This window comes from Xyrauchen texanus, chromosome 6, assembly GCF_025860055.1.
Source record: "Xyrauchen texanus isolate HMW12.3.18 chromosome 6, RBS_HiC_50CHRs, whole genome shotgun sequence".
Taxonomy (NCBI): domain Eukaryota; kingdom Metazoa; phylum Chordata; class Actinopteri; order Cypriniformes; family Catostomidae; genus Xyrauchen; species Xyrauchen texanus.
The window spans coordinates 25393409-25417320 of NC_068281.1; the positions used below are offsets into that span (position 1 = coordinate 25393409).

The 23912-nt window shown below is 39.1% G+C and overlaps 1 protein-coding gene across 1 annotated transcript in view; it reads right to left on the reverse strand.

Annotated features, from left to right (window-relative positions):
• Positions 1-23463, reverse strand: part of LOC127644758 (glutamate receptor ionotropic, NMDA 3B-like) — a 58187-nt gene extending 34724 nt beyond the window's left edge. The window contains exons 1-2 of the mRNA XM_052128126.1: positions 22931-23463; positions 2361-3022 (exon numbers count right to left, since the gene is read on the reverse strand). Coding sequence (XP_051984086.1) covers positions 2361-3022; positions 22931-23383 — 1115 coding nt within the window. The 5' untranslated portion in view covers positions 23384-23463. The remainder of the gene's footprint in view (positions 1-2360; positions 3023-22930) is intronic.
• Between the last annotated feature and the right edge of the window lie 449 nt (positions 23464-23912).

Here is a 23912-nt window from a genome sequence, read left to right on the forward strand (position 1 = left end):
CCAGAAAACTTCTTGCACAAAATAAATTCAAGCACTTTCAAGGACCTGTATATGTATGTTTATTTTCAAGAACTTTCCAGGGCCTTGCATTTTATTTTTCAGATTCACAAACTTTCAAGGATTTCAAGGACCCGTGGGAACCCTGCTATTATTACATTAGCTAACTACCAACTAACCAGATAAATTTAACAAATTGACAAGCACTTACTGGGCAGAATGGCTCTTCAAATGGCGGACGAAATTGGAGGTTGTCGTCTGGCTGTCCGCGATCTTAACGTTGCATGTCTTGCAAAGCGCTGTTCGTCTTTTACCATCTTGATAATCATTTTTGAAGCCGAAAACGATGACCCTCGGTAACGTTACCCCTCCGGCTGACATGTTGATGTGTTATCTGATCTAAGTGGGCGTGGTGTGCGTAAGGTACGAGAGGGCATGGCTGATGATAGCCTATAGTGTCGTGATCCAGTCATGACAAAACTATTCTCAGCCTGCGCTCCAGCTGGATCAACTTTATTTTTTAAAATAATTTATATATTTTATATTCAAACTGAAAACATGATGTGATTAACACTCAAGTCATTCAAGTCTTCGTCTGTCAAGTCAAGTCCCGAGTCTTTAACTTCCAAGTCCGAGTCAAGTCTCAAGTATTTTATTTTTTGTCAAGTCAAGTCACAAGTCATAAAAATAGCGACTCGAGTCGACTCGAGTCCAAGTCACCAAGTCACAAGTCCCCATGTCTGGAAACAGATCTCATTTGTGATTTGTCTTTTCTATGGAATTCCACACCACAGAGTGGGGCAGACAAGTAGCATGAATAAATTATTTCCATACTTCTGAGAATATACATCATTGCTAACTTGACGGTTTATGTAAATCCACACAGGGATATTGTTTTGATTAAGGAGGTATATATATGTATATAAAATGCCCCATAGTCATATAATCACATTTTAAATTCTCCAATGGCTCCATACGAATAATAACTTCAAAATATGCAACCATGCTGTGGCCAAGAAAGAATATTCCTGTAACTTAATACAAGTGACTGGAATACTAATTCAGCCATTTTCCCTTGTGAATATTTACTACCTTATAATAATAAACTTAATGTAAAAATGTGCTAAATATATCTACCCATATATGGCCAAAAGTGAATTTAAAGGTTGAAATGACTGGACCACATTTGCAGCTAGCAAATGAATTAGTAATTATGAAGTACAAATATAATCAGATTTTAATATTATCAGCACATGCACAAGTGTTGGGGAATTCACTTTTAAGTTAGCTTTCCAAGCTACAATCCACTTATAATTAAAACAGTTAAGTTAAAATCAAGCAACACTTCTGAAATAAATAGTAATAATAAATAAATAAAAGGTAATAAATAAAAATTATTTATATTGCTGAAGTAGTAAGCTACAATACAAGCTGCTAAGAAACAAAGCTACGTTAAAAAAAAACATTTATTTACTATATTACCAAAAATTGGGATAAATATCTATAATATGAAAAACATTTCAAATAATAAATACCATTACCAGTGATACAGTGATACTCAAAATATCTTTCCCAACAGAAGTCTGCATACTCTATCTTTAAATTAATGCTTGATGTCTTGGACACATACTGTGCTTTGATTGTCTGTTTGCATAGCCTGCACACAGTTGTGTATGATATTTGAATCTTTGAGAGTCATAAATTTCAAGAAATAAGGCCTTGGATAGTTGTATCCTTATCTAACATCCGATTCCCCTGCTATCTCCAGCTCCACTGTGAATACCTGGGCTTGAAGGTGTGTGGTCCCTTTATGACTACATACAAATTTGAAACTAATCAGTTATAGATGGAATGGAAAATGGTTAATGGGGAGTACCCTACCTCTGCAAAATGAAGACATTTAGTGATAATGAGACTTAAACAACAGCAATGCAAGTTTTTGTCACGCTACACCACTACTTGTTGGAAAACAATGCTTGTTACTGGAAATGCTACACTATTTCACAAATAGCTCAGCTGTTGTCATGCTATTGAAAAATGTACTTAAATTTGTGGCATTGCTACTTACAATTACTATTACATTTTTGGTCTTAGTAAAAATACAGAAGGCCGTTAAGGCACATCTCACAGTTTATTCAGCATCTCGCAGCATTAGCGGAGAGCATCAATGTCAATTTTAATACAATGAACCAGTCAGATGAATCTATTTACACATAGACAAGCACTTCAAGTGTCTTTATTAGCAAAGGTGTATGGGATTTAATATGCCTATATACACCCCTTCTGTTTAATTCCATTGCGCTCTATTTAGCTGTGTGAACGACCCCTTACACTGGAATATTTTACACAAAAAGCATGCTTACCGGGCAAGATACTGTCCAGAGGAAGGCAGCTCATGTTTATTGGGCTTATCGAAGCAGTTGACCATATTCTGTATAAGTGCCAGGTCCGGTCTCACCATTGTAGCAGCATACACAGCCCTGCCAATCAGCTGCAGAGTATCCCTTATGTAGAAGTTTAGGGGCTTGCGATTCACCTCACCATAAGCCAGAAGACCTAGGGGGGAGCCAATGGAGTGTAGAGAATCCAGACTAAGTGGGTATCCCATTATCCAGTGTATTGGGGGCAACCCAAAGCTCAACTCATGGGCACTACGCAACACAGTGGCCGTACATTCTGGGTCAGAGCCGAAAAGCACCACGGAAGAGGCCGGAGCAGAAGGAGTCCTGCTGAGAAGCTGAGAGAGGAGCTCCATCACCTTCTGCTCCCTCCCTTTCTCCTCTCCCTCCTCTGTGGCTCTAGTTTCTATTCTGGACAAGTTGAGAGTCTCCCAAAGGTGCCAGTGTGCTCCATCCAGGCCCAGACGACCCCTCTGTTCCAGTTCTTCTAGCATTCCTGTGTTCCCACTTCCTGGACAAAGAGTGGCCGCCCCGCCCTGCCAGCCCCTTTTCAGCAACACAGCTAACAGCAGCTCCGTCAGTCCTGAGGGGGGCGTACGTGTCATCATCTGCAGATGGAATCGATTCTGGACCCAGAGAACATACAGAACATACATATATATGTTTGTTAGCCTCTAAAACTGTACCTTTAATACATTTAATGTATAACCAACAGTCGCTGTCGCTCATTTCACCCAAAGTCGCCAACACTCATTGAAAATCAGTGGTCTCCTTTCACATCCAGCGCATTCCTTCGCACAATGGATGAGAAGCGTTGCATCGCGGCTAGGACAGTACAGGTCGATGCGGTGCAGGTGGCAGTCCAAAGTTGTGAATAGTCACCATACACACAAAAGTTAAAAAAAGATTTATGTACGTTTTCAAGAATGAACAAAGTCATCTTGATGAGTTTGTAGGTTATTGTATTAAACAGGTGTAACTGTGTAAACTAAACATTTATTATGCAATTTCTCTGTATTCAGCCTTGAAGGTTTCATTCAAGCTGCCAAACCACAAAAAGACATACTGTACTTCCAACTGAAAATACATTGTGGAGGATATATAATAGAAACATATAACACAATATATCATCCAGAAATGTCTACAGTAAATAATGTATGTACTTTGATCATTATTTGAGTCAAATTTAATGGACAACTATGCAATTTGTGCTCTGCGATGTGGCAGGAATTTGAGCAGCCTCCAGAGTCGTAGCGGTGCGACACCGACAGACACCCTTGGTGTGCATACTTTCATAGAGAACTTTTGTTTTGAATATTAGAACGCGCCTTGTCATCTGCCAGACGTGTCCAGTGTTTGACCCCCTTTAGTGTTCTATCTGAGACAATACTTCACTTTGAAAATTCATACAGTAGATGGCCGAGTGCATACTGCATAATGTAAGTGCATAGTATGGGACACGTGTTTTGTTTTCTTTCACGTAAAATTCAATATGGCGTCTCACTGACTTAGGTCTATTACTGTTTTCACAGCCTCATTAAAACAAAACCCTGCCGTTAAATAAAGATTGCCTCAGGCTGCAAACACATATTGCATTCCCTAATGACTCTTAAGTTTGAATAAGGAAAAGAAGGATGTAGGGATCTCTGGACTCCCCAAGCTGCCTCATATGCTAAGAAAGACATATTTTACTCACTCTGAACTTATTTTGACCCCATATCAATACAACATTCCTTTTCAAACAATGTCTGCCCAAATGGAGATATCATTTGAATCACCTGAATGACAAATATACATAATCAGGCCGAAAGTTCTCTCATAGATCTGGAATGGTTCCTGGTCATGTCTATGAGGACACTTGGTTGTTTTTGATGGGTACTGACAGGGGGCGTGCATGAATGTGCTGTGAGAGAATTATGGGATGCTCGATGTTCTGAGGGCCAGAGGGAGTGTTTGAACCTGGTGGGGGGCTGTGAGCACACAGCACGGGTCCACGGCGCTTAAGTGGAGCCCCTACGCAAAGCTAAAACCTGTGTGACTGGAATAACATTATTGCCTGCATAGTAAGTCTGACATGTGTCCCAGTGACTTTCACCATTACTCATGGCACAACCCATCCACAAATTAGTACTCACTCTCTGACAAATCAATGCAGCAATGCCAAACCAAACAGATGTGATGAAGATAAAAGATAAAAAAGTGTGGGCTTTTGGTTTATAGAAAAAAAGGTTGTTTTTTAAAAAAGAGAAATGGACCAAAGGGGTCTAAGGTGGTGCTGTGTATGTATTTTAGCTCAGATAAGAAGTGAGAACTGTAACAAGCTTATTTTTTATTTACCAGTATATCCAAGCATTGCCAGGTGAATAAAAACAAGCAAACAAACAAACAAATGCCCTATATGTCAATGCAGACTTTGAGCTTTGAGGCACCTCATTGATCAATCGATTTGAAAACACCTGCTACCCCAAACAACAGCTGCACCCTGTAGAAACACTTCCCATGTCTGAATGGATCCACTGCCTGATGGTCAGACAATCAGAGCAGCATGAATAGTTTGATTTGCTGTCTACCTAAAACAATTGGGAGGGTTCTGCTAAATATGTCTGTTTCCTTTATGACTTTTCCACACCCCGCAAGCAATTTTCAGAATATGTTTTAACAACTAAGGCCAAATAAATGTGTATTATTTTTTAACTGACATCTCATAAATGCTCCCAATGCAACGGAGTAACATTTTATAAATAGCTAATATAGCAACTTGCAGGCTTTGCGAGTAATTTTGCCATCCAATTATTGTGCAGGTGTAGAGATAGAATGTGCTAAATCTATCTGTCACTCTCACATTGCACCAGCACCTGATGCCTAAACAAACCATAATTGAGCTGAGGAATTGGAAATGAGTTTATCTTCCCCAACCAGACTTGTTAAATTTGATGTCTGCTCCGATAGGTGATGAGCTTGTATGGCAACTTTGTATTCATACAGTAAGTAATTTTGAAAATTTTGGTCTGTTTCATTTCATTCCCATTTAATTTAGCACAAAACAGGCTTCTGATACACCGTTGTTTTTATAACTCCATAATTAATAATCTTTACAATGCCACAATGCTGTGCGAACGTGCTTTAATGCTGTGAAGAAAACTGCTATTCTAGTGAATGATATAAAAATAAAATCGGACTGTGAATGTTTTGAAGAAATAAATGAGATGGCAGAGAGAAAAATGTAAGTGAAAGGTACATCAATACAATTTCTTCTCTATTAGGAATGACAGTAAGCTAAATAAGACAGACCACTGTGGGAATCAGCAAATATTTACAATCACATTTTAATAATTTCAAAACACCAAATGTCTAATTACGGAATCAAAATGAGGCTGTCTCTAGGGGACTGATTGAAATATAAAGAGGATCATGTGGGAATAAAGAAGTGATTTATGGAATGTATCAGTATACATATGAATTGTTTGAGGCATTATGACCTGAGAAGTGATTCATGCTCTTGTATATATACTATTCATATAATTTTTACATACTTAAAGGGGGAAAAAATAGAAATAGCATGTAAATGAGCATGTGTGAACAGCACAGCTATCATCCTTCATAATGTGTTCGTGTGGTGTGAACGTGATTCTTAAATACTCGCTCAACCTGCCATATATTGAGTGGCATCCCCTCTGTATTCAGTTAGCTACATCATTAGGCTTAAGCTTAGATTAGCAAATATGTGGCACCGTGAGTCTGTTCGTGAGGCTCACTTAAACAAGATCAGATAAGTGTAGAGGTGTCCATCAAAATTAAGTTACCAATAAAGTCCATGTTTCTCTGCTTTACATTCACTAATCTGGTAATAATAGAAAGCAACAAAGAAAAGAAAAACTGGATAATTTAATTAATTCTTTGCGCTGAGATCTGAACTGTAAAAATGATTTGTGACAAAAGCTGCACTCTGATTTTCTTATCTTAACTGTGCATATTTCACACCACAATCAGAACTTTATGTGGTAAAATGATGAAACCTAAATCAAGAAACAAAAAGCTCAGCTCTTTTAGGAGCTGCCAGTGTGGGTCTTTTGCACCAAACTGTGATTGTTTTTCCTCTCTGAGGGTGGAAAGTGAGGGTTATTTCTTTTACTGCTGCTGGTTACATTTTGAGCATATCACTATATCACTGTCCCATGTGTACTGCTGTGCTCAGTTGTGTCCAAAGTAGAATGGAGTTCATGTGAAATTAAATGTTAGCTGCCTGGACTCTGACCTGTTATTACACTTGATAACATTTCCAAATGTTTGTTTGTTCCACAGTGCCATGCTGCAAAAATGTCCCGTTTTCTTGAGTGAGAGGAGAGCTCATGAATTCACAACAACATAGGATAGAAAACAGCCCCGTAATGAGATGTCTGGAGCTTTGAAAGCTAAATATATTTTATACTATATAATAGGAATGATCTCTCACATTAGGCCTTATGAGTAGCATGGTGGACTCCAGCTGGATGCTTAAGTAATATTTGAAAATGATTTTGGGACATGTGAGATTATGGATGAGGTGTTTTACCAAATAATTCTGTCCAAATCCTTAAACATCCAGTGAAACTTTGTGCCAGGGGGCCAGGTGTATAATTCTGATGAAGGTGCAAAAGCTGTCAGACATGATACACGAATAACCAAATATTTAGACATTAGTTTGACATTATTTGGGCACTCCAGAAAAAGTGTTTACTATTCTAAAGCTTCATCTATTATTTTTTCATTAAATGCAAACTCGCTATGCAGGCAAGGAAAATATACATGGCTGCCTGCTTGGGAATTTTAAACTGAACTTGAAAATACATTTATTTTATGCATACACATTTGCAGTGGCTTTTCATGCAAAGTAAGTTACATAACTCTAATTGGAGGGACAGTCCCATGGGGTTTATTGCCTTGCATAAGGATGGTAAAGCAGGGTTGCGCTCTCAGTGACTCTTATTGGTCTGGGTCATTGATACAAGGTTCAGTCCTATGCGCTTTGATTTAATTTGAAAGGTGAAGTGTGTAATTACACAATGATCACACAGGGAAATCGGCTACCAAATATTCCAGTATCATGAAATTGACCCTATTCTGCCAAATTCCTGGCAAGTGCCATCATCCATCAGACATTTTTGCATCAATTCAAATCCTTTTACCTTTTCCTGTTGCACTGCTGAGAGCGCATTGCTGGAGCAGCCTCATAGACATAGGTTTTGTTCCCATGGAAACAAGGAAGTAATCGCTTTCACCTAATCCATGATAAGATTGATTCAGAGGTTGCATTTTCCTCTAAGATTACATTTTTTACTCCACTGATGTTAGGTTTAGGGTTGAGGTTTGGGTAAGTTTGTATGGTTAATACAATATGCATTCCCGTTGACAGTATTTCACAATTTACAACTATTTTTGGACCCACTCTGCAGACATTTCACAAACTGGAGCTCACGCAGCATGATCTTAAGAAAGTTAAGTGACTGTGGTAATATTTTGCATAATAAAACTATGTGGCTCATGACATCTGCAGTTTTGAGGTGAAATGCCCACTGAGGGGCACCAAAAGCAAGTTACTTTAAATATCCTTCCAAAAAGATAAGGTTTTGTGGTTAATGCTCCATGAAGTTTTAAAAGAACAAAACCTACCTAATCCTTAAGCCTAAACCTAACCAATATTGTCATGAAAAGCAAATGTGAGATGATAGAGCATTATCTTTAAAACCTCATCTGTTTTTCTTTTATTTTAAATAAAACAGACATTGCTACCCTAAACCCTACACCTAAACCTTAATGAAAGTGTCCAATAAGCAAATGTGAGATAAAAAAAAACCCAATGCCAGAAGCAACCATGTCATTTTATGGCACTTCTGTGGCACTTGCAGCTCACATTTAGACCCACGTGTTGCAAAGTCCAATGCTCTGTCAGTTAAGCTACTGTACAACTTAGTCATGCTGGAATAAGGTTGTAAATGTAGTGGTTATGCAATGCAAGCCTTAAAATATATCGTCTTTCAAATAATGCGTTACAGTAAATAAGTAAAAAAAAGTGTTTCGATGTCATAAGATAACATTGTGTGAGTTATAGAGTGAAAAATAAGAAAAATCTTCCATTTTACTCATGATTCGTATGAAAGTGAATAAAACACATTGTTGTGCCTCTAGTGTTTATTACACTAGAAAACTGCTGCGATATGTAGACTGAGGCTAGGCTGAGCTCAAACGTGTCCATACATTCAGCAACATTACCGGATTTGTCCACTCGTGGCAGTGGTTCGAATTTCAGTAAGCACAGAATGATATCAGCATCACAACTTTCGACCTATGGTTGCCAATTCGCTGTGAAATGGCACCAAACAGAATGGCAAAAATAATTATTCTTCCATTGTTTGGTAAAACAGTTAGTCCTATTTTTATTAAATAGAATATTACAGCACTGATAGGAAAGTGGAGTGAGAAAGAAGGAGAATGTGATCAACCCATGTGGGACTCGAACCCAGGGCCTTGTAAGCCCAACACCAAATTTTTCTGTTGAAATCAACACACTACTACACTACCACAACTCATTGTTTGAGCCTAAACACTACTACACTACCACAACAATCAACCATTGTTTGAGCCTAAAAGACTGTACAAGAAAGCAAATCTATGTTTTGAAAGTTCCACAAAATCAGTGTAAATACTGTTTGTGAGATCAGTCTCTGCACATTAAAGTGGGATAGGAGAAAGTATTTAAACTAAACTAAATTAATGGAAAAAAGGTTACAATATAATTGTATTGTACTTTTATTTTTAGTTCTTATCTTATAAATGCAATAGTTAAAGACACTAAAAGTTCAACTCAAATATCAGAAGTTAAAATTCACATCTTATTATCTTCATTAATAATTAGACACCTTTGGATGAGTTATCTAAATAATTATCTAAAAACATCTTAAAATTGAATTACTTGTTCCTGCTGCACATCCAAACAGTGCCTGCATAATTTACTTTTGTCATGTAAGCCTGATAAGAAGAGGTTGACATGAACTTTTCTGTTTAACTGTAACTGGTGTTTGAATGCTATTAGTTCCCCGATGGCCAGAGGAGACCTCAGACTCAGAGAGGAATAGACATAGATTAACTGGCTTCCATGTGGCCTTGGACATCTCTACCGAAATCAATGAGCTAAAGAGGAAAGACAAAACACCTTGTCCATTAAAGGGACAGTTTACCAAAAATTTAAATTCATTACACATAATTTATTCTTCCTCATTTTGTTTCAATCCCATATGGCTATAATCCTTACATGGAACACAAAATGAGACGTTAGGCCTAATGTTCAGTCTCAGTCACCATTCGCATTCATTAAATAGAAAAAATGAGGCAAACATTCTTCCAAACATCCTTTTATGTTCCACAGAAGAAAGTCATACAGGTTTGAAACAACATGTACATTTTTTTGTGAGCTACCCTAAACCTTTAAATTTGGACTCAAAATTAAAATCTGTTCAAACCAACATCCTGCTCTCAATCCTGATCTTCCACTTGGTGGAGAGGGTTAAAAATCCTCTTTAATGTAAATAGCTGCATTAAACTTTCTGATCACTAAGAAGTTTATTAGCATTTCTTCCATGAGGCATACAGTACATGCACTTATTTTAGCTCATTTAGCAAGAAAAGCATCAGGTAGAGAAAGCTGCCTTCCACACTCATCCTGAAACGCCCTGAAATCCTCTCTATATACAGCCTAGCATGTGCAGCCTGCTCTGCTCTGCCTTATCCAGAAGTTTTTATATGCAAAGCTGCTCTCATAATGTTGACTGATAGTATTTTAAATGTACAAAGGACATCACAAGTAAAGAGTAATCTTTATGCAGTACTTTATGCAGTGAAATATGCTATCTGATTCAAAGTCAGGTCGGCAAAAGGTTGAGGTAGGCTGCGCCACGGTGGTCTTGAAAAAGGATCCTCATATATGATGCATGACACGTAATTTGTCCCAAGAATTATGAAAGAGCAGTGATTAATTATCTATTAATAATTAACAAATAATTAGCTTTAATTAACTTCAGGGTAACCCTTTGCAGCCTGACCAAAGATAGCAAAGGCTAAATGTAAGTTGATGGTGTCGCTAAGAAATTATGACATAAACAAAATAAAGAGGCTTCATTTTTGGTAATGGCTATGCATGCAGGTAAAGTGTTTTCAAAAGCCAATTATAAAGTGAGAGGATTTAATAAGGATTTGTTTCTTGTGCTTTCATATCTTTGTCGTATGAATAACTATCCACAGACCGAATTTCAGAGAAATCTAGCTTTATGGCTTTAGGTTTACAACTGCTACTCTTAAGCTCCTTGTCCTATTCCTAAGTTTGGATAAAGCAGCAGCACCTCTCGGTTGTCCATAGATGTTCTCCTAATCTAAAGACTATTGGTCAGTGCTTTGCAGAAAATGATGATTTCATGCTTGGATCAATTTTCCTTTTTCAAGTTTTGGTTGACATTTACATGATCTCTGCTTAGAAAGAATAACGTTTTGGAATCAATCTATGAACACAGCAGGCCTGAATCCCCCCAGGAGGTTGGGATTCCAAAAAACAAAGTCTGCTGGTGGGGGTAAATTTATCAGGCTGAGCTGAGATAAAGGCCTCTAGTTGATGGCTTTGGGCAGAGAACAAACACAGCACAACCCCAGGACAGGATGTCTGAGAGGAGATTGTGGGGTTGGTCTGGAATCCAGCTACAAGATTGAGGCTTTCTAGGATATTGGTGATTTGACACGTATGCTGCTCTGAGGGAAGATCAGGCCAATAGGAAGGATTTCCGGAGAAGGTTTATCATTTGGAATAAAATGAGGTAGAGATATAGCTAGTGTTATTTTAGTACGTCTTAGTCAGTCTTCAAAACTTAAAGCTAATGTGTGTAATTTTTTTTGTTGCCATTAGCAATAGTATTGCACAAATATGACTGATTTCAAACAGGTTTCCCCTCATCTGACAATGGTCAAACAAACAGATGGTCAAACAAACAGAAACTCAAGCCATTGGTTGACATCATTTCCAAACAAACAGCAATGTTTGGATAGCGCCACAGAGCCACAAAATTTAGTCATAACATGATTCTATGAGACCAGGTTGGAAAGTTAAGGGTATGAATGGAAAATTCACATTGCAGTATGCATCCAGAATAAATATGAAGTCAGTCTCTAAATGCATTATTTTGTCTAAATCACCAAAAACATTTATTTTGATTATGAAAATCACCAGATTATACAGGTAATCTTTACACAAAAACAAACTACATATACCATCTTAATGTCTTTTTCTACAGTAGCTGCGACTAATGTTTGTGACAACTGTGAATGTAGATGATTGGAGCCTGTCATGCAAAGAACATAAAAAGGAACACTTTTCTGTGGAAAAGGAATCCCCCATTTATTTTTTCCCCTATTTTAACCCCTCATCTCCCAATTTGGAATGCCCAATTCCCACTACTTAGTAGGTTCTCGTGGTGGCGTGGTTGCTCACCACAATCTGCGTGGAGGACAAGTCTCAGTTGCCTCCGCTTCTGAGACTCTCAATCCGTGCATCTTATCACGTGGCTCATTGTGCATGACACCACGGAGACTCCCTATGTGGAGGCTCATGCTACTCTCCGCACAACTTACCACATTCCCCATTGAGAGCGAGGACCACTAATCACGACCACGAGGAGATTACACCACGTGACTCTACCCTTCCTAGTGTGACGTGGCATTGGGGAAAGCAGGACAAAACTAGTATAGCTGATTACGCCACCCTGTTAAACAGGGACATATTAATATTGAATTAAATCACCCATAAAGGGCACACAGGTTCATTTGTTTCAACAAAAGGACCCAAGACGTGGATACCAAAAATACAAAATCTTTATTTACTACAATTATCAAGCAGTAACTTTAAAACATGTATAAGGCTGTATGACCAGGCAGAAATTGCACACATGAACACAAACACTACAAAACAAGAGACAGAGGCTTACCAGTGGCAGGTAGGCTAGCTGACGAGCCCAAGGCTCCTATCATTAAATCTTACCACCCAATGCACGAATCTCACCAAGCACACATCAGCACACCAATGAAGTCAAGCACGAACACACGTAACTCAGTGACAGAAGTCCCCCCACCACACGGCTAGCTAGCTGCCTGCCCTGGGTCTCGGTTCCTGTAAACTGAAACAAAAGTTAACCACAAATAATAATTCATAAAATCATGAAAAACACAGTGGTAGCAGTTGTTAGACAGGGAAATGGTGACATGACACATCGGTTTGTATGTTAACCAACTCTCTATGAGCAGATCAACACAATAGATTAACCTCACCGGCCCATAAATATAGCACTTGAATGGCGGTGATTCACATACTCAAATTCACACAGAGCCAGAGAAGAGGTTAGATGAAACAAAAATACTACTCAAAATAGCTCAAGGCTACATAATGCAACCAAACAAATAAAGACAAAACCCACAAATAAAGATACAAAAAAATAAAGATACACAAAATAAAGATAAACATCTACAAACAAAGCAGCAGCATCGGAGAACGTTGCCCCGCTGGATCAAGCAGCAAGAGGTTTCCTACTGAAACCCCAATTGTTCTTCCTACAATGTAAACAAAAGGATTGTTTACAACATAACTATTTTAAAATATGCCTAAATAGCGATAGTTCCACATACCTTCATGTTGTAGCTCCAACTGTAGATACAAATCACACCTTCGCGAATAACAAAAAGGCATCAATACGCCAATAAAACTCAGCAGCGGAGGATGGATGCTGAAGGGAGAATGTTGAGGGGTGATCATGGAGGGAATGACAGCCGCCAGCTGACCACAGCTTTAAACAGTCCGTACCGAAGCTAATCGACAAAGTAAACAAACCGGTTACCTCAACAAAGCATATTAGAGTTAGCTAGTTAGCCAAACAAACATACCTCCAAAGCGGAAGGGATCAAAACCAGAATGGCCAGTCCTCAGGCAGTGACGCACAAGCAGTGCTCTGACACACAAGCAGTGCCCTACAGTTCTATTTTATAGCATCCCTAAAGGCCTATGATTGGACAACCAATGCACCCAGCGTTGTGGTACAATAATTAAAAAAAATAACTGTGCAATGCTCACTGTTTGTCCCACTACACTAGCAACCGGACCAATTTGGTTGCTTTGGAGACCTGGCTGGAGTCACTCAGTACACCCTGGATTCAAACTCACAATTCCAGGGGTGGTAGTCAGCATCAATACTCGCTGAGCTACCCAGGCAACGAATCCCCCATTTCTTAAGCCAAATTTTTAACTGTCAAGGTCCTGTATTATCCTGCAGAGCATCTAAACCCTCTGATTTATTATTAATGATGAGTGATTTTTCAACGTGTCGTGGGGATTTTGGATTCAAAGGTGAAGCTGTAAACAGAAAAAGGCAGTTGACGTCTGTTCCCTCTCGGTCCTTCAAGTCGTCCATACGGTGATAAAATAATGTTATTGGATATATGTGTCAAGGCAATGCAGGCCATGTTTACAGATTCTTTTGAAACGGCAAGAGGCAAATGAAAAGAAAAAATGAAAGTTAACAAGAATTCTGATTGCCAAGCAATGTGCATTTATTGCTAAAAGGTGCAGGGAGGCTCAATAGTAATTCAGCACAATGTGTGCAATCATCAGCAGCACACAGCCGACCGCAAGTGAGACTGACAGAGCTGAATAAACACTTCCACACGGCTGTCTTTGCATATCCCCTGTTACTTGTTCAGCAACAAACTCCTAATTTCACTGTAACTGCAAAAACATTCAAAGCTTGACCCACCTTGAGGCACATTACAAAACTAGGAAATGAATTTTCAGCTAACAGAATGAGTTAAAAATGATATTAATGAATCTGTTGGTGAGGCTGTGAGACAGTGAAGTTTTACTGCTGCATCAAAGCAGATGGGCTTTCACTGTTTTAAACAGCTTAGTTAACTTAGAATTGTATTGGTTTGCATCTGGCATTACAAACAGTAAAAGCTTTTATGACTGTTACAGTATAAATACTTAAGAAATAATTGTCTTTTTTCTGAGCAAGAAAAAAACGTCAGATTGTTCACCAACAGCTGCACAATTATTGTAGATTAAAAAGTCTAAAGTGTAAACCACTGTAGCAAAACTAACACATTCACATGTCTAAATCTGGTCAGTCCAATGAAGTCACACCTTTAACAGATTATTTGCTTTAATCTGAAAATTCTGTCATCTAGGCTTAGTTACTCAAAGGTAAACAACTACAAATTACTATTTAAAATGAATGGTGACTGCCGTTCTTTCTTACCTCTCCTTGAAAAGAAAGAAAGTTTTGTGGGTTTGGAACAATATGAGGGTGCTTAAATGATGACATAATTTTCATTTTTAGGTGAACTATGCCTTTAACATGCTGTTAGTGTCAAAAGACAGGAGTACATGTGTGTATTTTATGAATCAACATGAGAGTTAAATATTATAGACAGAAAGTAAAATTCCTTTATTGCAGCTTAACCGAAGCCAAAACATGTTTTTGCAGACGGGGGAGAGTCTTTGCTCTGTTCAGAAGTGCAGAGTACTTAAAGTGAATGTACAGTCAGTAATAAGCATAATACCAAAGTTGCCTGTGCATGCTTCACACATGATGCACCATGAGAACACTTGTCAAATCTCCTGCATTCTTATCCAGTCAAAGTCTTTTTTTATCACTTAAAAAAAGTGGGGATGCTAATTGAACATACATGCTGACTAAGGGAGTTAAAAAAAGAGTAAAAGAGATAAGACATAAGTAATGGAAATAAATGATGAAAGAGGCAGATGTTAATTATAGAGGGACTTTGACACACAGAGGGAACTTTGCATGAGGACTATCAATAGTGCATTAATACCCACTTATGCAAATCTCTCACGTGTCCTATAGTCAAGTCAAGTCAAACTTTATTTATAGAGCACATTTAAATCAGAACATCAGCAGTTGACCCAAAGTGCTTTACAGATCAAACTAACAAAATGAATAGATTTATCTATTTCAAACTATTCAATGATATATTCAAAAGCTACAGAATATAAATATGTTTTTAAAGAATATTTAAAAATGGCTAATGATGAAGCTGACCTCACATGGTTAGGGAGACTGTTACAGAGATTAGGACTTATCACAGAAAAAGCACGTTCACCCTTAGCTTTATAGCTATAACAACATAATTAGATGCTTTAGATTATTTTTGTGGCTCCCCTTAGATACTCTAAAATAGACTCTCACTCTCTCTCTCTCTCTCTCTCTCTCTCTCTCTCTCTCTCTCTGTGTGTGTGTGTTTGTGTGTGTGTGTGTTTGTGTGTGTGTTTCCCACCAGCTCAACCATCAAAGCAATCAGAGATGCTATGAGATTGCAGATTTAGATATAGGCTTCAGCTAATTCCAATCTACTGAGTGAATTGTTCAAAGGATAATTTATTTAAAAAAGTAAAAGTTCTGTAGAATCTAATAGATAAAAAAGATAAACATGATTCTCTTTGTTGTGCTATGAGGACTGGATTTATCGCAAAAACTATTAGGACATTGCAAATAATAATAATTCCATAACAAAATGAGAATTAAGGACTCAAGATGCACCCTGGTCACCTATGTGCCCACCATAGTGCTGCCAACTGCCAAAATAAAGACAATTAATAATTTCTGCAGTGACATGAATGAGTGCCAGTGTGATGGATCAGTTGGACTCGGTCATATTGAGTCAGAAGTGAGATTGAAGCGGTGTGAAAACTCGTGTCATATTACATTATATTAAGAGATCAGCCACAACTTTAAAACTCACCCTAGTCAGACAGAGGGCTGAATTTCAAACACACACATTATAGGTGGAAAAAAGGTATACGTTTCAAGTGCCTCGGGGAAGTTTAAATCTGAGCTGTGCCACTTGAAATGGACTTTCAGATTTAATTAAGCCGTCATCTTTTTGCAGGTGCATCAAAATAGAGAAAAAACGAGTCATTACCAAACGTACACCAACTCAAAGCTTCCCAAAACATCCGTTCAATTAGTTTTGATGGGTCAGAGCATTCTCGGCTTATAGCATATGGGCATTATCCGAAATCCAGAAGGTATTAGACCACATACACAGCTGTATTAAAACGTTTAAATGTCCTAGGGTGCTATAAAGCTAGGTGCCTGGCAATACGGAGACATCCTGACCCCATGAGCACTGCTCAAAGCACATTCTCCCTCACCTGGCTGGCACACCCCTTCTTTTACTACCTCCTTGTCACAGACTCCAGTGGCCCATATGCTCTTATCTCAGCCTTGCACATGTGTGAAATTACAGACCATCTCCTCCAGGTATTTCACGCTTTATTTACATGCTCAGCCTCTATAATGGAGTGATCCAGGCTGCAGACAATCACAGCAGCAATACAATGATGATCAGCATTGTTTGAGCTGGGAACAGGTGGAGACTTGCGAACATATATGCATGGCAATGTACTGAGAATGGGAGATAGAGCAATAGAGCATAGACCACCTCGGTGACTATTAAGTGTTTTCAGAAATGTATATTTTTTGGGCAATTTTTGTTTTTGTTTTGATGTGTGAATTACATCCACTGTGCAGTTTTATACTGGATCCCCGCATCCAAAATTCCGTACTGTCAGAGAATGTGTTGTATTTGATGGAGGAAGCACTTCTCAGCTGGTAAAACAGTATGTGCTGTAGGTATGCATGTGAGTAGTATGAATAGATTCTGGATAGAGTATGATTCAATAGAGTATGATTCCCCGTGAACCGAATATATGACGTAATAACAACAACTGCGAAAATAATCTAGTCTGGTTTTGTTAAACAAGCCCTGTTTAAGCACAAGGAACAACTTTCTTGGAATATATATTTTTTCTTACAGTTGAAAAAAGCCATCTGACTCGCGGCGCCGAGGATACACGATCTGGTGATACTTGAGCGGTTTGTCAGCAGGCTACTGAAAGGGATGTCTGAGCAAGTCCAGTGCCATTGCCTGGCGTTGCCGACGAAGGTGATCCAGCTGGCTGAGGACCAAGTGAGCGGTGTGTTCGAGAGCTGACAAGTTTTATCTCGCTCCTCCATCCCCCTCTCCCTCCCCTAGAGCTGTTCCTGCTTCCCGGAGGTGGGGAAAACCATCCGGAACTGGGACAGCCGAAAGGGCAGCTTCTCCACTCCACTGTGTGTCTGTGTGGAGCTGAAAAGCACCCCATTAATGTGAATTTCATTCAACACCACTGAAAAGCAGTGGTGTTGAATGTTTTGTTACACTGAAAAATGCTGACAATAAAGTATCTTCTGATGGATGTTTGCCCAGCTCCCGCCTCCTTCAGAGAGTTTAAGAACTTTGTAACACCAGCATTTTGAACGTGATGTCACCTCAGCTTCCAAGGGATTATGGTATTGTAAATTGTACAGTCAATCCTCACTCCAGAATCTTGCCAGAAATCCGGGTGTTTCTCATTAACTGTTTTGTGAAAACTGAGGATTCGGACGTACTACTCCATTGGCATTCTGCTTTTGACATACTAAATAGTAGAAAAGTATGGATTTTCAGATACAGCTAATATGTAAATAACAGTCACTTTATAAAGTGGTAACCTGCTATTGTTACCTGCTATTTCTACCTGACCTAACCCCTTAAAGGAGTAATGTCATGAGGAATCACATTTTCCTTGATATTTTGATAGATAAGAGGTCATTGAATTATAAAAACATACTGTAAGTTTTAAAAGTGAAAACTTCCACAATAAAAAGAGATTGTATTTAAAACAGGATGTTGAAACGGCTCATTTGGAATTTGGACTCTAATACAGCAAGACATAAATGCCCACTTTTACAATGTCGCACCCTTGGCCCTGCCCGGTGAAGAGGAGAGAGAGCCTGTAATGGTAAACTGACCTACACCAAATAAAACTTACACAGGACACCTTTATGTAATCTGGATTTAAATGTTTTCTACATAAACAGGAACTAGATGAACGGCTTTGACCATTATCATGCATTTTGCACCACTTTTAAAAGATGCAATGTCAAGATAGAATTATAAAAAAGTAGACTCCTATCCTGCTTCATCATGATGTTTGAAGTCTTGCTCTTTTTAAGGTACCCTGGACCATTTATGCACCCATCTGTGCTATTTTTAATTGTTAGTCTTTTGTACACATGCACTAGATGGATGTCTCTGATTATTTCAATGCGTTTCCGGCGATGTGCGCCATGTTTTAAGAGCATATATCTGCATGGATTGCTTGTGAACCAGTCACAATATGATTCAAGCTTTGCAAAGGAACTGGGACCCCTGAGTAAACAGTTTCATTCACAAATATTTAAAATGTCATGACTGTTTGTTTGTTGCTGTGCTTGAGTGAACAGTTTGATCCATTCAGATGAAATGTGTTGGGTACAAATTACGTGTTAAACCTGAAATGCAGTTTTATAAATTAAAATGCACTTGAAGCTTAAAAGGAAGCTTATTCATTCTCTTCCGATTGAGTTTCAAATATGGCTTTATTTGAGGGGCTGCATGATGTAAGCCAATCAGAACAGTGGGTGTTAACTTTGAGGTTTAAAGGAAATGCTGAGGCCAAAACCAAGTGTTTCAGACAGAGGGCCAGAGACAGGGTGAAAATTATTATGGTGCAAAAAAAACTTTACTAACATTATAAGTGGACCTATTTAAGTGGATCTCAGGGAAGATAATAAAATTATTTTAAAAAAAAAACAGTATGTTGTGACCCCTTTAAAATGAGTTTTGTTGGTGTAACCTAATGCATTCAGGTTGATTCAGAGATGTTAAATTCAGTTTTTTTTACTTTAATCAAAGCAGTTAATTTAGATGTTACCGCATGAAGACATTTTTTTCAGTTGGCAGAAAAGCAGATTTTCTTCAACATTTAATTTAAATAATAAATATGACATCATTCTATTTTACAAGTGAGTTCTAATAATGTATCTATTAGAATTCTTTGAATTATAGTCTACAAAGTGGGATGTGTCTCTACACTATAAAAACATTGAGGAGGAGGGCGTGGCTGGACCATAATGATGCACGCCAAGCCCTGAATTGTTCTAATCAGCCGGGAGGGGGATAAAGATGAGCCGAAGGCACCTGTTCGAGAGAGATAGAGAGACAGAGAGAGAGAGATACACATAGGGCCACTGTGTGTGTGCATCTGTATGTTTAAGTTGATTTATGTCATAAAAAATTTAGTTGACTGCTCAGCCAGTTTCCACCTACTCCTTGCCCATCCTTACCTATTACATTAGTGGCAAAACCCGGGAAGGAGGAGGTATGCGCTGTCGTGGAGTCCTCGCCACTGACGTTTGCCAGGAGTCGGAGGAACGGCTGCCGTCCGCCAGGAAGGGGAAGACACATTATGTCCACCAGTGGTCAGTAGACTCGCTGCCATCCGCCAGGGAGGAGCGGCTGTCGTCTGCCAGAAGGCGGCGGAGTGGCAGAGGACCAGGCGACAGCATGTCTGGGAACCAATGAGCAAGCTTTTCACTCTATCTCCTCTCTCTCTCTCTCTCTATCTCTCCCCCTCACTCTTTCCCTCTCCCCTCATCTCTCCCAGGGCTCTAGATAGGCAGGGAAGACCTGCCGGTTGAAGGATGGTCAGAAGGGCAACACCTCCCCTCCAGGAAGGGAGGAGAGGGTAATACGTCATGCCGGAGGATTCCCCAGCCTGAGTTGGGTGTTGGAGGAGTGCGACGAGGAGGAGGGCATGGCCAGGCAGTGAGAACGCATGACCGGCCCTGAATTGTTCTAATTAGCCAGGAGGGGGATAAAGATGAGCCAGAGGAGCCAGTTCAAGAGAAAGAGAGAGAGACACACACACACACGGCTGCTGTGTGTGTCTGTGTGTTTAAGTTGATTTAAATTGATTTATGTCATTAAAAGTTTCATTGACTGCTCAGCCGGTTCCCACATTCTCCTTGCCCACAATGCAGAATCAAGCCGCTCTAACTGTAGAATCCTCCAGCACCGGCCACGGAGTAACATGGAGGAATAAATAAATAAAAAGCTATCGCCACAGAGTTCCAAAAAGCAACTACTAGCACCAGTTAATTGTAAACCAATACATCGGCTTACCTCTAATAAATACTATATAATCCTGTAATCTGTCAGATTTCATCACTGTTGTCATGGTCCTCTAAATTCTAGCCCTATATGATTTCAATAATGTGTTAATAAAGGTTATTCTTTTTTGTGATTACAAGTTAAGACTTCAATGGCAATACTATAATGAGGAGGTCATCCACAAGATAATGATTCCTTGTGCCAAAATTAATCTTCATTTAGGTGTACATGAAAAGTTTCATTTTGGAGTTCCACTCTGGATGTTAAGGCCCCTGAGTGAACTCAAAATAAACATTTGGGCAGTATCTCTTGAGTTAAGGATTCATTAAGCTTAATAACTCTCCCAGCAGTTGTCTATTAGTAATCTAACAATGAGGCATAATTCAGAAAGACCTTTGGATTAGAATGTAATTTCATTCAATGGGAAAAAATTTGTTTTTCATGTGCTAATCTTCCCTTTGTACTTCAATAGAATGGAGACAAGTTAATGAGCACTCAAGCTTTGAAGAGCACAAGAATTTTTCCAGACAAAGCAGGCCTGGAATATTTGGTCAGCAAACAAAATAAATTAAGACACACTTAGAATAAAGTAATCTACCCCGTGTTTGATTGGCTGGGGGGTAATATATTCTCTCATGGAAATGAGAGAAACTGTGTTTCATTTAAACCACTAAGGTGGAAATTGCAACTTTAGTTGTGTTCAGCAAAGGACACCAGTGGATGGCTATTTTATTTTTCTTTAAAAAGCCAAAAGGGGAAGCTATCCAACAGGATAGAGAATATTACTTTTGAAACTAAATGCATTCAGACAGCATGAAGTCTATGCAATATCCTGGGGTTCCAGCCTGAAAATAAATGAGCATACTGTACTTGTCCTCTCACTGCCAGGGAAATTTATAACATTAGATCTGTTATCTTTATTTTTAATTTGTTAAAGTAACTTGGAAACTTAATGACTACAACTTGATGCCATGAGCCAAGCATTGCTCTGTCAAGAAAAAGATGATCTCTAATGATTGCTAAAAATGGCGCACTAATGATTTCACGCTTCCTGGGGGCTGTGTCAAAATGGGGCAATCACAAACAAATTGGAATAATTTGTATTAATCACAGAAATGGGCCTGATTATGTTTCCAATCTGGCTCAGAGTAACACAATATATGAAATCACTCGAGCAAGCTGCCTGTAAATGTTAAAGATACAAAAGCCAGACTGACTGACACTTTATAAGATGTAGAATAAATATTACTGTTATGAAGGAACATCTTATAATGTGGAGTCTCTCTGCTGACCCGCTGTTCAAGCCTCTTTATGTGAAATCAGGGGTGCCTTTGTTCCTTTGTCCATATGCTGGCAGAGTATGATGGGAGGGAAATCTTTTGAGGCTTCCTTGCCAGGAGAAACCGCTACAACTGGCTGCACTGCTGGAGACTGATACAACTGGTGTGACTGGCATCCTCTCCATTTGCTGCTAGAATACTAATGAGAGTTCACACAACTTAACCCTGAGCACTAACAGCATTGGGATTGTTACTCTGGAATACACCAGGATCTCTGTGTACAATCCCTAATTTAAAAACCTTGGAAACAAAAACACCTCAAATAAAACCCACAGCTACTCTAGAAAATCTAAATTCACATTTTCCACGCCTCTCTCTCTCAATTTATGTATCCCTCTCTTATAGGAGTATAGTGGGCAGAACTGTTTGCTGCTAGCTCTCATCTCATTTTCTGCATCATTACACACTGTTTTGTTTGGTAACTTTACATAAGCGTCATGTAGTAGGCTAAACCTAAATTATCTTTCTAAAATATAATAATTATGACTGAACCACTACATTACACAAACAAAAGTGATTTTTATGGGTTATAGAAACAGGTAAAAAAAGATGGTTACGGTAAGAAAAAATAAAGAAAACATCTAGACGCAGCGCAACGCAACACAGTGTTTTTGAAAATGTACGTTCTTTTTAAACGTTGACACAGCGTCTAAAAACGCGTCGCTCCAGCACGAGAATGAAAATAGCGTCGCACCGGTCAAAGAGGACGCACGCAGACACGCGTTTGATGTGAACGGCCCCTTACATGCTATCTCGGTTTCGTATATATATATATATATATATAATAATAATAATAGTAATAAAAAGCTTCTGATTTTGCCACTTTTACGACACTAATCCACACTTGAACGACGTTTTCCTCTACCAAAAACGAAGACATCCACAACAGCATTCTTTGGTAAACGAATGAGGTTGGGAAACTGAAAACAGAGTTTTTAAAGTTAAATGCGTTCTAGATTAGCTCAGAAATTATAGAATAGTTACGGTCCCTATAAAATGCTTTAAATTTAAACGATAACGATAATAATAATAATAATAATAATCATATATTTAAAATGATCAACTTGTATAGCACGTAAAAACAAGTTTACATCTCACCTGTGTGTTAAGCGGTTCGCCCTGTTCAATGATGCTGATGAAAGGTATTTCCAAAAACGAGGACATAAACTCCACTTGTATGAGCTCCTCATGGCTCTGTGGGAACGCGAGCACAGCGGAGACTCCTTGAACAACGATATCCTGACACACGCACCTGAGCATGGACTCCGGGTCGCCATTTAGCGGTTCTCGGGATAATACTTCCAAGCTCAGGTTGTACGGCAAGAAGTTGTTCCCACTTTGCCGAAGGTGGACCAGGGCGCGGTTGAGGGCGCCATGTATCCTGGACTGCTGACGGGTCGGCAGGAGCGCACCCAAGCGCACTGTGTGTCCAATGCGTGCCAGGATGTGACAAGGCTGGGGATGCAGATGACAAGGGTAAATAAACATTTGGAGAGCGACCTGGAGCCCAACGTGAAGGTATGCCAAGAATCTGGTGAGCATTAAATTCATCCTGCTCCTTTCGCAACTGGATTGATGTTTCGTCACAAGATGGCATCGCTCTATTCTTGTCCAGTTTATCTAGTCCTTAATGGGTTTTACGCGCACGCTAAAGAAACCTCGGTTAAGATGCTACTGCAACCATTCCGTCTATTCCAAGTGTTGAAGATGAGGTGGTCCGCGCGCTGTTGAGGGAGGAGGTGCCACTTGAGATCTTCATAGTATCACTGAGCTGGTCGAGGACAGTTGCGTTGTATTGCGAAAGACTTCTCTTGGCTGTGGCCACGCCAGGTTTGGTACAATATCAGATTATGATCAAGGAAATAATTAATGCGCAAATATTGCTTATCGAACATTATTAATATATCCTCAGATCTTCTATTAATTCAAGACAACAGGTAGCCTACAAAATCCCAAACCTGTGGCTGACAAGGCAAATATTTTCACAGTAAATGATTTCAGCGAAATCTTAGAAATAAATAAAGAGGTGACTGGTGCAATTGTTTCGTGAATTAAGACAAGGACAAAACCCCATTCATAC